Source organism: Cenococcum geophilum (assembly GCF_001692895.1).
Source record: "Cenococcum geophilum 1.58 unplaced genomic scaffold K441scaffold_9, whole genome shotgun sequence".
Taxonomy (NCBI): domain Eukaryota; kingdom Fungi; phylum Ascomycota; class Dothideomycetes; order Gloniales; family Gloniaceae; genus Cenococcum; species Cenococcum geophilum.
The window spans coordinates 1,038,549-1,055,274 of record NW_027137567.1 but is presented as its reverse complement, the minus strand read 5'-3'; the positions used below and the strand labels follow the sequence as shown (position 1 = coordinate 1,055,274).

General features: G+C 40.8%; 2 protein-coding genes across 2 annotated transcripts; one reads left to right on the top strand and one right to left on the bottom strand.

Moving 5' to 3' along the window:
- Positions 1–6,564: 6,564 nt before the first annotated feature.
- K441DRAFT_630556 (uncharacterized protein) lies at positions 6,565–11,015 on the bottom strand. The gene is made up of 3 exons (XM_067646278.1): positions 10,237–11,015; positions 9,189–10,164; positions 6,565–9,135 (listed from the first exon to the last, which is right to left on the bottom strand). Exons 1-3 carry the CDS (start codon positions 10,766–10,768, stop codon positions 6,786–6,788), a joined length of 3,858 nt encoding a protein of 1,285 aa, XP_067507031.1. The 5' UTR covers positions 10,769–11,015; the 3' UTR covers positions 6,565–6,785.
- Positions 11,016–11,659: 644 nt separating this feature from the next.
- K441DRAFT_547066 (uncharacterized protein) lies at positions 11,660–11,821 on the top strand (the record flags this gene model as incomplete). Its single annotated transcript, XM_067642892.1, has 1 exon — positions 11,660–11,821. A coding segment is annotated over one exon (162 nt), but the record flags the coding sequence as incomplete, so codon positions are not given.
- Between the last annotated feature and the right edge of the window lie 4,905 nt (positions 11,822–16,726).

The following is a 16,726-nucleotide window of genomic DNA, read 5'->3' as shown; positions in this document are numbered from 1 at the left end:
AGCACCTTAGTAGATCTACTAAGGCCTATATAGCACCGAAGCGGTCGGTAAAGGTTATAGACCCCCTACTACTTACGGATGGAACTAACCCTATATTTAATAATTAAAAGCTTTAATTACGGGATAAGCTTAAAGTTAATGCAGACCACTTCCCTAACGCCTGAGCTAGAATAGCCTATATCTTTAGCCGTACTAACAGAGACGCCTAGACGCATTTACGCCCGTAATATACCAAAGACTTAGCAGACCCCTTTATCTCTAAAGAAGAAATAATTAAATACTTGTCTTCTATTTATAAAGACCCTTTTAAAGTATAAAACGCCCACCTTAGCTATAAAAGCCTAAATATAAAAATAACAGAGACCTTTTCGGCCTTCTAAACCCGCTTTCTACACCTAGCCGGATAGGCCTAGATCCCCCAGGAAAACCTACTACTAAACCTCTTTAATAAGCTTACCCTAGACCTACAGCGGGCCGTATTACTAGCTTATACTACGGTATAGACGTTAAAGGAACTTATAGACTATTGCCTAGCTATTAATTAAGGCCTCTATCGAATTAAGGCACGCGCTAATTAGCTAAAAACTAGAAACCTTGCAACCTAGGCTATAAGTACTACGAGTACGGCCTATAGTACCCTAGCACAATCGGCAACTCCTATAGTTAACCCAGCAGCTAGCCGCGCAGCTACCCCTACTGCGGGCCTGGTATACACACGGCCTATATATAGCAACCCCCGTATATAGGCCCTCAGCAATTAAGGAGCTTACTTCTTATACGGTTAAACAGGCCACCCTATAAGAAACTGCCTAATAAAGGCAAAGATAAATAAGGTCTTGTTAATTCAGGAGGACAGTACAAAGCTAGAAAAAAAAGGAACCCTAAAGGAAGACTCCTCTCTAGGGTTAAAAGGGATTAATATATTACATATCGATCTAGGTCAGCTAGTTAGTAGAAGAAGCTACACTATCCCTTATACTTTATTTCGTAATAGATATTAAGTTTTAACCTCTACTTTAGCTAACTTAGGAGTAAATGCCTTTACCTTAATTAATATAAACTGCGCTATAAAACTAGCTAACTTTTTAAACGCACCCCTTAAAGAACTACCTAAACTAATTCCTATTCGCGGTTATAACGGACGGATAGGGCTACCTATTATAACTATCCTGCGGATCCACCTCCGCGTTAACGGACGAAGGTAATATAACATCCCCTTCCTTATTATAGACCTTAGAAGCCATAATATAATCTTAGGGAGAAAATAGCTAGCCTATTTAGGCTTATAGCTTAACGTACGGAACAGGTAGCTTATCTAGCCCAAAACTATACCCCCAACGCCTTCCTTTATAAAAGAGATCAGTATTATAATAGAAAACCTTATACAGCCGCAGATAAACACTATTTACTAGGCTAATACAACGTATAGGGACTAGGCTTTTAAGAAGGATATACAGCTCAATCTGTAACGGATCTGTATACTACGCCGCCCCCAGACTACTTATATTACACTACCCGCACCAGAGACTTAGGAAGTCGGTAGTAGCCTAGCTAAGTCCCTAATAGAGAACTTAGGCCCTACGTAGCTATAAAGGAAGACTAGGGACATTAGATAATACACTAAACTAATAGACCGGAAGGATAACTTATAGAAAATAGAACGTAAGCTAAGGAAGACTATAAACCCTATACCGCAAAATACGGCCTAATAAACATCCGTAAAGAAACCCGCGGACCTCCCACCAGTTAATATCTGCTATATTAGCGCTATAGGATTCTACTAGAACCTAGTTTAGCCTAATACTATTACCTTTATAACTGGCTTATACAAAATTAATTAAATAATTAAAGAGAAAGAAGCCCTAGCCTAAGAGAAAGGTAAGCTTATAGATAAGGAGCTAGTAGAATAAAAACTACCCCATTAATACTAGAAATTTAAAGACACCTTCTCCAAAGTAGCGTCTAATATACTCCCGCCTTACTGACCATACAACTATAAGATTAAAATTAAGCCGGATAAGGTAGTTACCCTTAGCTATAGCCCCCTCCGATAGCAATCTACTGCCGAATTACAGGCCATAAAGTAGTATCTTATTAATAACCTAGATAAGGGCTTTATTAAGCCTAGTTAAGCCCCTTTTAACTTACCTATTCTCTTTACCAAAAAGCCAAATAGAGGACTTTGTTTCTATATTAACTACCATAAGCTTAATAATTTAACCCTTAAAGACCGCTACCCACTGCCTTTACTTAATAAGACTTTAGCCNAAATNAGTAGAGCTAANATCTTTANAAAGCTTAATATCCGCNAGNCTTTTTACCAAATTAGGATAGACCCTAAATTAGAAGACCTTACTACGTTTTAGACCCATTACGGAACGTATAAATATAAAGTACTGCCTTTTAGACTGACTAACGGACCGGCTATATACCAACAATATATAAATAATGTACTATTTAACTACCTTAACGACTTCTATACCGCATACCTAGATAATATTATAATCTACTTTAAAAATAAACTAGAATATAAAGAGTATATCTATAAAGTCCTATAATGGCTTTAGGAAGCTGGCCTCTAAGCCAATATTAAGAAGTTAGAATTTAGTATTAAGCGTATAAAGTACCTAGGGTTTATTATTAGTATAAATGGGATTAAGGCAGACCTAAAAAAGACGGCTATAATTAACTAATAGGTACCCCTAAGGACCGTAAAGGGGGTGTAGTTATTCTTAGGGTTCTGTAACTTCTACTAACGCTTTATTAGGAACTACAGCAGGATTACCCGGCCACTAAGCCTACTTACCTATAAAGACCGGCCCTTTTACTTTAATACTACATATAGGCAGGCCTTTAATAAGCTTAAGAAACGACTAGTCTCTACTCCCTTACTCGCCTACTTTAACCTAAAACGGCCCTTAATGCTAAAAACCGATGCCTTAGATAGTGTTATAGCTAGTATTTACTCCTAAAAGTAGACAGACAGAAAATAGCACCCTATTACTTACTATTTAAAGACTATAGTAGATGCTAAGCTAAACTACCTAATTTACGACAAAAAAAATGCTAGCTATTATCTCTAGCTTTTAGCACTGGCGAGCCTAACTAGAAGGCACCCCTAAGTTTATCCAGGTAGTTTCTAATTATAAGGCCTTAGAATATTTTATAATAACAAAGGCCCTTATAGCCCGATAGGCGCGCTAGGTAGATACCCTATCTTAGTTTAACTTCCTAATTATATATAAGCTAGGCGCCACTAACCGTATAGACGCTCTTATAAGGCGTAAATAGGACATAAATAACTAGACAGCCGTAAAGATCTTATTATAGACCTAAGCGCTACTATAACTAGAGTACCTTAACCCCTAGATACGGGCAGAACTAAATATAGACTCTTTAGATGCTAAGATATACCTAGTTAACTCTATGGAACTAAACCTTATTAATAAACTACTATGGGTAAACCGTACGGCTCCTTCTCTACAGGAGTACCGCGAAAAGGCAAAGAACGTTTCTAGCCTATAGTCCCTTAAAAGTGGACTACTTAAGCACCGTAAATGGCTAGTAGTAGCAGAGGAATAGAACTTGCGGACTCGGCTTATTGCTAAAGTACATGCCTAGGTCTCTACGGCCTACCCTAGAAAAAATAAGACCTGCAGGATTATTAGCAACCGCTACTACTAGCCCGGAATAATTATAGATATTAACCGCTATATACGGAACTGTAATAACTACTATAGGTCTACAATTCCATAAGATAAGACCCTAGGACTATTAAAACCCCTCCTAATACCTAACCGCCCCTAGTAATATATCTCTATAGACTTTTATAAGCTACCTCTAGACCATAATAGATATAATATGGTTATAATCCTAGTTAACTGCTTCGGTAAGTACCCGTTCTTAATTCCCTATTACAAAAATATTAATATTAAAGAGGCGGCCCGACTATATATCCACTACGTCTACCAAATTTATAGACTACTAGATACTATTATATCCAACCACAGGCCGTAGTTTATATTAGCCTTTTAGAATAAGTTCACCTAGATTTTAGGTATTAAGCTAAAGCTTTCTATAGTATATTACCCCCAGATAGACGGTTAAATAGAGATTATAAATTAATACTTAGACTAGAGACTCTAGCCTTTTATTAACTACTTCTAAGATAACTAGGCCAAACTGTTACCCTTAATAGACTACGCCCAAGCGACCCTACCCCATAACTCTACCGGATTTGCCCCTATTTAACTAGAAATAGGTTACCTCCCCCACATAAGCTTTAACTAGAAAAGACTAGAAGGGCCCTAGACTATACGCGAAAAACTATCTTATAAGGAAGCCTAGCAGTACGCTAAGCGCTTAGAAGAAGCCTAGAAAGTAGCCTATATAAACCTAAAAAAGGCCTAAAAATTAATGGAATAGTAGGCGAATAAGTATAGGCGCAAGCCTGACTTTACTGTAGGCGATATAGTTTAGATTATAACAAAGAACTAAAAGATAGAACGGCCTAGCCGTAAGCTGGGCTATAAGATAGTAGGACCGTATAAGATTCTTAATAAAGTAGGCAACTTATATAAGGTTAAGCTCCCAGACTTAATTAAAGTTCACCCTATCTTCTTACTAGATAAGCTATAGAAAGCTATAAATAATCTACTACCTAAATAAAAGAATAAACCTCCCCTGCTAATTTAAGTTAATAGCAATAATAAATAGGAAATTAAAGAAATACTAGCCTATAAACTTATAAAGGGAACGTTAAAGTATTATATTAGTTAGAAAGGATATAACCTAGACCCTACTTAGTACCCTATATAGAACTTTATAGGTAGTCCCCATAAGCTTTAAAAGTTCTATAGCCGTTACCCCAATAAACCTAGACTGCCAAAGTACCTAGATAAGTAGATAGAATGCTAGTATAATAAAGATAATAAGCTACCAGAAGAATATAAGGACAAAAACGCCCTAGAAATTTCTTAGTTACGTAAGGTCTTAAAATATCCAGGAACTTTAACCGGCGGTTAAAGTTATCTAATTAGTCAGATTCTCTTGCTAAGACTTTTAGCGACAAAGCCTAAGGGCAGGCTTTTTTAGAGGGGGGGGTAATGTTACGGCACTTGGCAGATCTTCGCACCGGCAAGTTACTACAGATTGCCGCATATTGCGGTCACGTGACGCGAAGATCTTATAAAACATCAAACGGCGCTGCTCTTCTTCTCCTTTCCTTTCCCTAGCTTTAGATTCTCGTTTATAGACAATCCAATCGTACAGGCTTGCGCGTCCCCTTTGCCGTGCCCATGCCTCGATTAACTGAGTCGCTAACAAAGGCTTTATATATAGAGGCTCTATATACGGAGGCTCTACATAATGCTCTGCACAGTGCTCTGCACGACACTCTGTACGACACTCTACATTAAAGGCCCTGTATTAAAGACTCTGCGTACAAAGGCTCTATATATAGAGGCTCTACGTACAGAAGCTCTATACGACACTCTGCACAACGCTCTGCACAACGTTCTACATCAAAGACTCTGCGTACGGAGACTCTGCGTATAAGGCTCTGCGTATGGAAGCTCTGCGTATAGAGGCTCTACGTATAGAGACTCTGCGTACGGAGGCTCGGCATACGGAGTCTCTGCATATAGAGGCTCTGCACGAAGCTACGTACGCGGAGCCTCCGTATGCAGAGTCTTTATATGTAGAGTGTCGTACAGAGCGTCGTGCAGAGTCTCCGTAGGTAGAGCCTCCATACGCAGAGCCTTTGCACGCAGAGTCTTCGATACAGAGTCTTCGATGCAGAGCATCGTGCAGAGCGTCGTACAGAGCTTCCGTACGTAGAGCCTCCATACGCAGAGCCTTCGTACGCGGAGTCTTCGATGCAGAGTTTTCGATGCAGAGCCTTCGATGCAGAGTCTTCGATGCAGAGCATCGTGCAGAGCGTCGTGCAGAGCCTCCGTACGTAGAGGCTCCATACGCAAAGCCTTCGTACGCAGAGTCTTTTCGTACACAGAGTCTTTAATACAGAGCGTTATGCAGAGCCTCTATATACAGAGCCTCCATACACAGAGTCTCATGCAGAGCGTCGTGTAGAGCCTCCGTACGTAGAGCCTCCCGTAGGCAGAGCCTCCCTTAACCCCCCATTTTAGAGCTTTATGCAGGCGTCTGTTTGTTAAGGTGTTCGTAGGGACAACCGCAAAGGCGTTCGTAGAGGCGTTCATAGAGACGTTCGTACAGGCGTTCGTACGGGCGTTCGTGCAGGCGTTCGTGCGAGCGTTCTCAGGGACTTCCTAGTATATTAATACTATATATTAAAAGAGCTTTACAGCTCCGTATAAAGCTTTAAGTAGAGCTTTGTATAGAGCTTTAGGTAGAGCTTTTACAAGATCAAGACTAAGAATTTGATGTTCTGAAATTTTCGGATTTCGGGCGTTGGCGGTTTGGTGCGCATGGCCCACCATACGGAGGCGGCTAAGCCAGTTAGGTTCTTGGCACCAGTTTGCTTTTTCGGTCCTTCACACCAATCGCTCTCCAGGTATGCATCCGGTATGTATCCAACAAACATTTATAACTTTTATATTTCCCCCGAGGCTTTATTGCAAACCCCCCATAAGTTGTGCCAAACGACCTAAAGCTCTTCACAAGCGCATAATTGTAAAGGTGGGTTGCTCGCTGGCTACTATTTGAAATGATCCGTGTCTCGGACATAATAATCTTGCAATAAAAAACATTTACACATATTAAGATAGAATGCACAGTGAACCACTCAATCGCTTCTCCAAAGACTTTTAGCTTCGACTGAACCCAAATAAACTGAAGCCGTCGGATAGATTCGGGACGTACCAACGTGACGCACCTTTTCGTCTCTCCGAATTGACTTCACCACTCCCACCATCTTTTTTCCGGGGCACGGAATTGTAAATCTCAAGGGCATTCTCTAGGGAAGCAGCCCAGGCATATTCATTTGTTCTGTCTCCCTGCCAAGACAAGGATCGTCGCTTCTCGAGCGCAATCAAGAGAGTACTAAACGCAGATGCCTGATCGGCCTTGGCTGCGTATGAAAGAGCATGCTCGCAATCCTCCCAGCTCCATTCATACTCAAGCAAATGATCCAGACATTCAAGACTTCCAGCCTCAGATGCCTTGTCAAGGGCCGTCATTCCCCTGACGTCCTTCGCTTTCAACTTGGAATATGCCATGAAAGCCGGCAGCAATATTTCAGCTACTTCAGCCCAATTTTCAGCAGCGGCAATATGCAGCATGGTTGTGCCATGCCCAAGCTCGGTTGCCGTAAAAGTTTTATAGTTGCTTCGGCTCTGTGAACAAAGATGGGATACTAGTAGTTGTATAATCTTCTGAGATGGTGCTGAGGTAAGTCGTAACGCACTGTATAGTGGTGTTCTGCCATACGAATCTCTTGCATCAGCGTCGATGCTTGGATTCTTAAGAAGACCTTCCACTATAACTTCATCCTCTACAATGACTGCGTGGTGCAACGCTGTTCTGTTGTGGTCCGTGACATCTTGGAAGTTGATATCAGTTTTATGGTCTAGACATTGTTGCCAAAGACTCGGACAGCTCTCCCTTAGAGGCGCACTGCGTATTGCCTTTAAAAATGCAAGCTTGACGCTGTCTGGGCTGGGAGAGTTTTTAAGTAGCACCTCTGCAACATCTCCATGATGCGCTTCTAGGGCGGCTTCAAAGGCGGAGGTTATGTAGGACATCCCGATGTCAGAGCGACACAGTGCCTCTACAATTGCTGCGTGCCCGTTTTGCGAAGCTAGAACTACGCTAGATCTGCGTGCCGCATGGAAACTTCCGGAAAAAGTGTCATTTTCCAGGGCCAATATGTTCTCAACGGCAGTTAGATTGCCACATTCTGCAGCTTGTTGTAAAAAGCCCGGGAGGACTTCCCAAGGTGACCTTTTCCAATGTATACCAGTCTGTGATTGAGTGAGAAGTGCTTCCAGGATCTTCTTTGATGAGCGGGACGCAACCTGGTAGATAACTTTTATGTCATGAATAAAGTCATGCTCTTGTCCATGCGCAAGGCTTGTCAAGCGGACCAGTATAAAATGGATCACATTCATTTGCCCAGCCTGACAAGCCCTAGTTATGGGATGCATATCGTTCCTGACATCATAGTCCCAGTAGGTAAATATGCTCTCGTTTGACGGCAGATCAGTCAACAGTTCTAGCAAGGAAACAATGCCGTGCCGTAGGGCCCAGCGGAATAGGCCAAGGTACGGGAGTCCATTCACGCGGGGCAATGGCTGCTCGGGAGCAGATTCCCAAGGCTTGATGTCGAACAGCAACTGACGGTCGAAGACGAGCTGTCTAAACCGGTTCCAGGATGCAATATTCTGGTCCAGTGCAGAAGTGTGCCAGATCCAGTGAGAGACGACGTAATTTAATAGACGGTATTTCTTGTGAAGTACTTCCGAAGGCGGCTTTCGCAGCATGACAGCGCTGAAATTCACCATTAGTTGGCTTTGAGGCTGGCCATACCCGGACCAGCGTAAAATGCTCGTCATGATCTTGCTAAAGCTCGACGCTCCAGGAAAACTATTCCAGATTATCGATTCTGCAGTTCTGGCATCTGTAGTGTATCGGATGTTCTCTGCTTTCATTATCTGTGACTGGAAATCACTGAAACAAAGATATGTTATACATAAATCACTGATTCCAAGCTGCGCTTCATGCTCCGCAAAGTGAATTGCTGCAGGATAATTAGTTGTCTCAGGAGAAGACATTAAAAACTGCCTGACTGTATTGTGCGCAAGGGTCACAGTCAGATCTTCTCGGTCAAAAACAACAAGGCTACCACACGCTTGTATCAATCTAGAACCATCATCTGAGCTGATTTTCTTCGGATCCCAAGAGCGATCTCCGTGATCTACCGCAACTGCTTCCTTCAGCTCATCGATGTGTAACGGTCGGCGAGCAAAAACAATCCACCGGAACACCTTTCGAGCAATCTGGAGCTTTGATGCGCCACCAGGAGAGTCATAGATCTTTCCTAATATGCGTGCGTAAGTTCCAGCTAGGTCCTTTGGTAAATTCTTCAAAGCCTCTCGAATTGACTCGGGAGATACCATCTCACAGATTTCGTCGATCTGGAACTTGACCCATAGAAACCTATCATACATAAGCCTTAAAGACTGGGGTCGCAGGGGTTCACAAATTCTCACATATCGTGGGCACCGTTAATCAGGGTATCGATTACCTCCCGCTTCAAGGATGTGTCAGCATCGGAAATCAAAAGGGTTCCGTTGTTTATGCTTGACTCAATGCTGTCGTGAACATAGGCTGCAATGTCGTTTGATACATGGCTTAGGGACATTTCGATAAATTCATAGCTGCCCAAGGATTTCCTAATGAACATCTCCTCGCGGCGACTCGTGGTGAAAACTTTTATAGTAGTTCCTGAGACGTTTGTGAGTTGTCTAATGAGGTCCACGATGGTAGTTTGGCCTTCCTTATCGAGTTCATCGATGCCGTCTAGGACCACAAGCACTTCACAGAATCGGCTGATGGCCATTAATAGCAACTTGATAAGCTGCTCGACCACTGGGGTAGTCGCTCCTTGATCAAAGCACTGGAGGATCTCTGCTTCAATCTCTTCCGTCAAGTCAACTTGCTCAATCAATTGTCTTATGAGTGTTCCTATTATGACAGTTGAATCGAGGGTACTCTGATCCTGGTATTCGCAGTAGTGATAGCATATTGCACGTTCAGCTACTGTGAAGTGAACGGACAAAACATCGACAAGACTCGAGGCCAGAATGGTCTTTCCACATCCAGGAATGCCAAAACAGCAAAAACAGTCAGACTTGGGCTCGTCGAGCCACATTTTGAACGGACTAGTTTTTAAGAGCCAAGATCCTGTGCCCTGATGGCGGAGCCGACGCAGCTTGTCATGCTTATTTTTATACTGATGCTTGGATAAAAGGGCAAGGAGCTCAAGCCTTCGTGTTGCCTTGCGGACTTTATCGTGTTTTATCCGATCAGCACGTTCAAGCTCTGCAGCTTTCTTTGCTTCGATCATATGTGCTACTCCTGCCTGCTTCTCGGCCTCTTCTTGGTGTTGCTGAAAGTGAAGAATGTACTCGTTGAATCGCCGTTGAAATGGCCTCCAAAGAATCTTGCAAGCGAGCGAAGTTGCAGCTAGGAGTTGTATCAGCGGAGAGTCTAATGACACCTGGTAGCACAAGTAGGGAGAGGGATCGTTTCACGAACCTGATGTTTTCTTGGCTTTGAGAAACACTTTCTTCGCATCTATACAAAAACGGATAATGTCGAGATAAGCATCGGACAACGCAAGCAGAAGTGGCTCGTGTTCTAGGAAGAGGTGCTCATACATTCGAAGTCGAGGGAGTACGCGTCCAATCTGGGCAAACATGCTGACAACATCCTCCAGATACTTGCCACACTGTTCAGCAAGATGGAGAACTACTCTAACACAACCCCATATTGGACACAGGATGCTGGAGGATGCATTTGCGAAAACATCCATCGACGTTCCGAACTGTTGTAAGGCTTCCGCAAAGGGTTTGAATTTGTCCTGTAGCTTCCAAAGTTTGCTGCCGTCCTTGAATACCTTCTGTGCCACGCTTGCGCTATAGAAGTTCTCCTCAAGTGTCTTACTTTCCGCCATCTTTACGATTTGGTTGTACAAGACTTTGTCTTCCTCCGTAAGGTCCTCCATAAATCTCTCCTTCGCTCTGACCCACGGTTCTGTCCTGACCGTTATGTTTGCTTGAGTGTCCATCGTGATGCGCTGAAGAGTCGAGTGCAACAGGGGTATCTATACGCGTCCTCTACGCATGACAATTGCAGCAGGCGTTGTAATAGTCCTTTGAGGGTCTTAAGGCACTTAGGAACGGTGTTGCGACGACGTATCGTTCAACGTTGCATAGGATTTTGGCCTTCCTTAGTTGCTGCAAACCCAATGAAGATATTGAAGCTGTAGCAGAAGCCCTTTCGGTCCGCAACTATACATTGGACAGACGTAAGGAACCGTGGCTTGAGAGTTGTTAGAATCGTCTTAGACTGGAAGAATTTAGCCGAGAATGGTCGCCATTGGCGAAGAGCCGTCTCCGCATCGGTAGCAGGAGAATGGACGTAGTTCCCAGTCAATAGGAGACATAGAGGTTGAAGCCATTATCTTTGCTGCACGAGGCCGAGCCAAGAGCTGAATATCAGAGGCGTACGGCGCACTAACCCTAAGTGTTGGAATAAGGAGACTGGGACCAGCCCCTATAGCTTGGCATTTTCCAAGCCTTGGGGAGAGGAAAATGAAAATACATCCTCATTATGTGGACGTGTGTTAGCCGGAGCGTGCTAGGGCAAGTTTCTAGGGCAGGACGCGGGCCACTTGGCGTATGCGTTAATTCGTGCAATCCTTGGCACGATTTTCCCCGTTTTCCCGCGCCAAAAACACGGAGATTCCAACACCTGCGATTATTCAACTTTATCGTCAGCAATTACTGAATTTACGCGTAAGGCTTAAGTCTACATATAAAATAGAGTCTGTATACTAACTTTTGGTGTTCTTATAGTTATGGATATCGTTCCTACGCGTCCTCGCCCACGTCGCGGCCTTCCCTCTATAAAACGAGCACGGATTATTAGATACCTCCAGCTTGGGTAGCAACCTAATGCAATTGCTAAGGAGCTTAATATTAGACTGCGAACCGTATATAATATAGAGAGCAATATGACAAGATATAGAAGCATTGTAAAGCCTTTCTATATACTACTTAGACTACTGCCTAAGTTCTCTAAGGCGGACAAAGAGGCTATACTGGAGTTACTCCTGTAGGAAGGCTGGAGGTAGTAAGTAGAAATAGTATACTAGCTTACCTACGAGCGTAGAGTTTATGTTACTTAGTTAGCGGTATTGCGTATGTTAAAGAGCTAAGGATAGACCTAGAAGAAGTTATACCGCCTATCGCTTATGTGTAGTAAGTCGCTTTATAAAGACTAGAAATAGAATATATTGTAGTTTACTATAGATAACTTAATCTTTCTAGACAAATTAATCTTTAATAAGAAGACTAGCTGGCGTAGCCGCGGGTAGGCTCTAATTAGCTAGAACGCTTAATATTATGCCGATATACGAAGAGGAGACATATAGAGTATCTGCGCCTTGATAAGCCTCCACAGATATCTGCCTTATACAGGAGTTTGATAAGGATACTTTAATAGTTAGGAGTTTCTTAATTGGATAATTAATAAGCTACTACTAGTAATAACGGCAATATATAGCGGTCGCCCAATGGTTATTATCCTAGATAATAACTAGTTAGAACTAGATAAGTGATAAAGGTCGTATACGAGCTGTCTGCTTATTGTGGGCGATAAGTAAGTGCCGAATGGACAGTAAATGGGTGGTAATACTAATGCCGTTCGCTATAAAGAGGACCTTATTATAGACTCTCGCGGCTAAGTTACCCCTTATCTCTTTTACTTCCCTACTTACTTACCGCTCCTTCTAATTAAGAATTCTCTCTAAAGGGAAACTTCTTAATATGACATAACCTATTACCAAAGAGAGAAGGAGCTACCTACTACTACCTTCCTCCCCCCCTTCTTTCTTTCCCTCTCTTATTTCGCTCGTTATCTTAAATATGGAGACGGCAATAATAATACGTTCCCCTTGCAATATGTACTAGCGGAGGGGGAGTCCGCGTGTATTAGTGAGACACTCTATATATATTAAATACATATCTCTTGAAATGTATTATGCCGCCTAGCTTAATAGAATATTCTAGGTAGCGATATTGAAACTCTCTCTAATATTTGGGGCGTCGAAAGTGGGTATCTACGTGCTTCTTTAGGACGTCTTTTTACGGTATATAGCGCATCCGTTTTTCGTATAAGAACTCGTTATTGCCTATATAAATAAGGCATACTAGGTAGGAAAGCTCTATAGGATATAACTAAATAGTCTTAGCTTTAGCGGCGTCTAAAGTGCTAAGCTCTTATTAAATAGTCCTGTAATCTTTATTATCTGGCAACTCTTCCTTTAGGGACGTATAATTAGGAGTTTAGTAATTTAAGGTACTCTTAAGACTAATATCCCTTCGCTTTTATACGTAAGATATTTTTTTACTTTTAAAGACGACGAAGTCTATTTTCTTCCGTTTTAAAGGTTTATGTTAAGCCGTTTCCTATTAATAACACAGTTAAGCTAGGTTTTTAATAAACTTAACTTAGGCTTTTTTGTTTTTAAAAGGTGCAAAGAGCATTCTAGCAATAGTAGCCCGCTCTTAAAGTTTAAATGCCACCCTTAGTAGTGTTAATACCTTAGTTAGGCCCTTCCTACTAATCTACCTAGCTATCTTAATTGTGTTAATTAAGTTGTGGAATTCGCGAATAGCGGTTATTAATTGTTCCCTCTGCAACCTTTAATATGTTATACTAATATTCTGCTTAATCTCTTTATATTACTAGTATAATTTGGTGCCTTTGGCCTTAGTAATAGGGTAGAGGCCTTTATTATAGATACGGTTTTTATATCCTTCTTATTTGCTATAAAGCGCTATAAGCTTAGGGTTATTGCGGACTTCTTCTAGCTGGTTATTATTAAGCTCTATAGGCGCTTGTTAATCTTATAATAGCCCTATTCCTATAATAAATTTAATTAGGAGATCCTATAAAGGACTTCTAAAATAAATGCTTTGGTAATCGCGTATAATATACGTTGGTATATAATACTTCTTATATATACTACCAAGATGGCCTATAGTCTAGTTCCGCTTTTCTAGAGTAATAGTATCTATTTATATAATTAATATTTAACTAGGTCTAGAGGTAATTGTTAAGCGGACCTACTATTAATATTTTTACCTAAAGCCTACCGCAGCTAATATAGCTCTAGTGCCTCCTTAAACCTAGTAATAAGCCCTAGGCGTATAAATATATTACGGTATTTAGCGTATAGAAAGGCCTTTTCTTTTATAATATTGCTACCCTTAGTTATATAGCTGACGTTATAGAAGAATGGCTAATTTAGTACTTTACCCTTCTATTTAATATATAGCACATTATGGTACGCCAGTACCTTAAGGTTAAAGATGTCTTAGATACTTATAAAGTTATCTTAGAATGCGTCTTAACTAATACTAATAGCTAAAATATGCGAAATAATATAGAATATAGAAAGGTCTTTAAGACAGAAGGTAAATTTCTTTCTATAGATTTATAGTTAGTAGGATATATTATTTAGACACAGTATAAAGCTTATAGTTTACCATCTTTTTCTTTATTCTTAACGTGTTCTAGGTATATATTTACTACAATTATATTCTTATTAGAGTGTTTCTCGCTATAAATAACTATAATGTTAATATTCTTAAACCAGACGGCTTTATTGCTGCCTTTAGCACTAGCGCTTTCTACTAGAGCGCCTAGTCTTATAGCTATAGCTACGTTAAGTAGAAGAAGAAGTAAAATTTAGACTTAAATAAAGCCATAGAGTGGCTTAGTATCGTTAATCTAAAGAGCGTGAAGGATAGTATAAAGGTCTTAGACGAATATAGCGTACTTTTCCTTTACCGACTTGTTAAGCCTAAGGCTTAGAATCTACTTCTATAGTTATTAGTCTACCTTAAAGGAGGAGTGGGAACTTATATCGCAAATATTATTAAGAACATCGCCGTCTATCTTATGGCGTGTAAGGTCTATATAGTATATGCTAATTTATTTCCAATAGCTCTGCATTAAGCTTTCCTTCTTAATTTAAAAATGTTTCTTCCGCTAGCGAAGATATACTTTAAACACCTTTAGGGCGCATTTACGCAGCTAGTTATCTAGCGTTTTTTAGGTTATTTTTTTAATCTTTAGGTAGTACCTAGTTTGCGGTAATTAGAGGGTATAATAACGAGTTAGTGGAAATTTTTATAATTTACCTCTCCCAGATTTTGCCTTCCCTCTTCTATAGTTTCTTAGTATAAGAAGTATAGTTCGGTTTTGCGGGTCCCTCCTCTTCTAATTTAGCAATATCTTTTAGTATTTCCTTAGCTTTAGAGTCTAATTCTATGTCTAATCCCGCATCTAATTCCACATCTAATTCCGCATCTAATTCCGTGTCTAGTTCTCCAGAATCTAAATCTATACCGTCTTTTAAACGAATGTATATATCTAGATTAGTATCTATGTCCGAGTCTAGACTTTAGAGTTATAAATTTAAGTTTTAATAAACGGCGGTGGTGTAGAGCGCTCCTCTTCTCTCCGTCCTATGGGCCGGAGCGGCTACTTTAATAGGTGTACTACCATTTTAGCGACGGCGAGTTTGCCGAATAGGTAAGGTGAGTATTATAGATAAGGATTAAATCGCCGGAGAAGAAGTGGAACGAGAATAGTAAAGGGAGAGAGAGAGGAAGTGGAACGAGGGTGAAGGGAGAGAGTGCGGGGAGAGGGCGAGCAGGCCATTCCTTTAAGTAGACGCTGGCCTTTCCACATAGGCTGTGCCATTGTTGAATCAACGCAAGCGCCGACGAGCTTTGCTAAAGCTTATGTCCCATTGTTAACCCCTCCGGGGGCATAACAGGGATGGAAAGTGCTTAAGTAAATAGAGCTTCTTTAAAGCGGCGATATGACAGGGTTTAAGCGAGGTGAGAACGCCGCCAAAAGCGGCGGCCAACAACCCCCAAAAATGGATGCAATCCCACCACCACATGTATTTATAAAGCTATAATAACTAAATTTTGGAATAAGGCAGAAATGTCTTGTCGCGCTAGGCTGTTAGCTGTATAAATAAAAAGAATTAACGGTATATGCTATTAGAAGGCCTTTCTAACTTACCTTAGTAAGGATAAGTTACTACTATAAGTTTAGGTTACTTGCGTACCGTTAGATTAATATTATAGTTGTTATAATCCGGTACTACTTTTAACTCTTACCTAGGCTCTAGATATCCTACTACTAATTACTTAACTAAAAGGCGGTTCGCGACCTTATTTTGCCCTAACTCTTATTAATAAATGGATAACTATATAGGCGGAAGTATTATATAGCGTAAGCAGGCGCTTCCCTATACCACTAAATAGGTATATAAATAAAATATGCTGCTAGCAGCTTGCATATATATATAAACTAGGGCCGGACTTCTAGGACACGTTTACCTTTAATTATCTCTATACTAAAGCTCCTCTACTTTAGATATAGCCTTATAAAGAAGAGGCTAGGCGACTATTAGTAGAGCAACTTTAGTACTTTATTAAGGAGGTTAACGATTTATATACTAAGATAAAGGCTATAAGATATATAAGAAAGCAATAATAGTAGTAATAGTAGCTATAGGAGCTATAAGGCTAGTATAGTTAGGAATCTTATACTAGTGCATTTAATTACGCCGTAACTATTTATAAAAGGGATAATACTTTTACCACATAGGTTACAAGATAAGAGGCGTTAAGGGCTATATAGCTACGCGCAATTAAGACGGCTAGAGCCAATAAATATATATCTTTAGGTATAGCGAGAGTTAGTATACCGCCGTTAACCTTATAACTAGAAGAATGGGTTAATAGAGTTATTAGTACGCCAGTATCGCTATTACTAGCCTTACTTGTTCCACCTAATAGTGTATTAAAAGGTATTTAATGTGCTATAAGACAGCTTAAATAAGCTCGCATCTTAGGAGTAAACGTCGCTAGGTATAGTCCTAACAATAGCTGGTTAAATATTTAGCAGCTAGTTATTAATATATTAGATATACGGA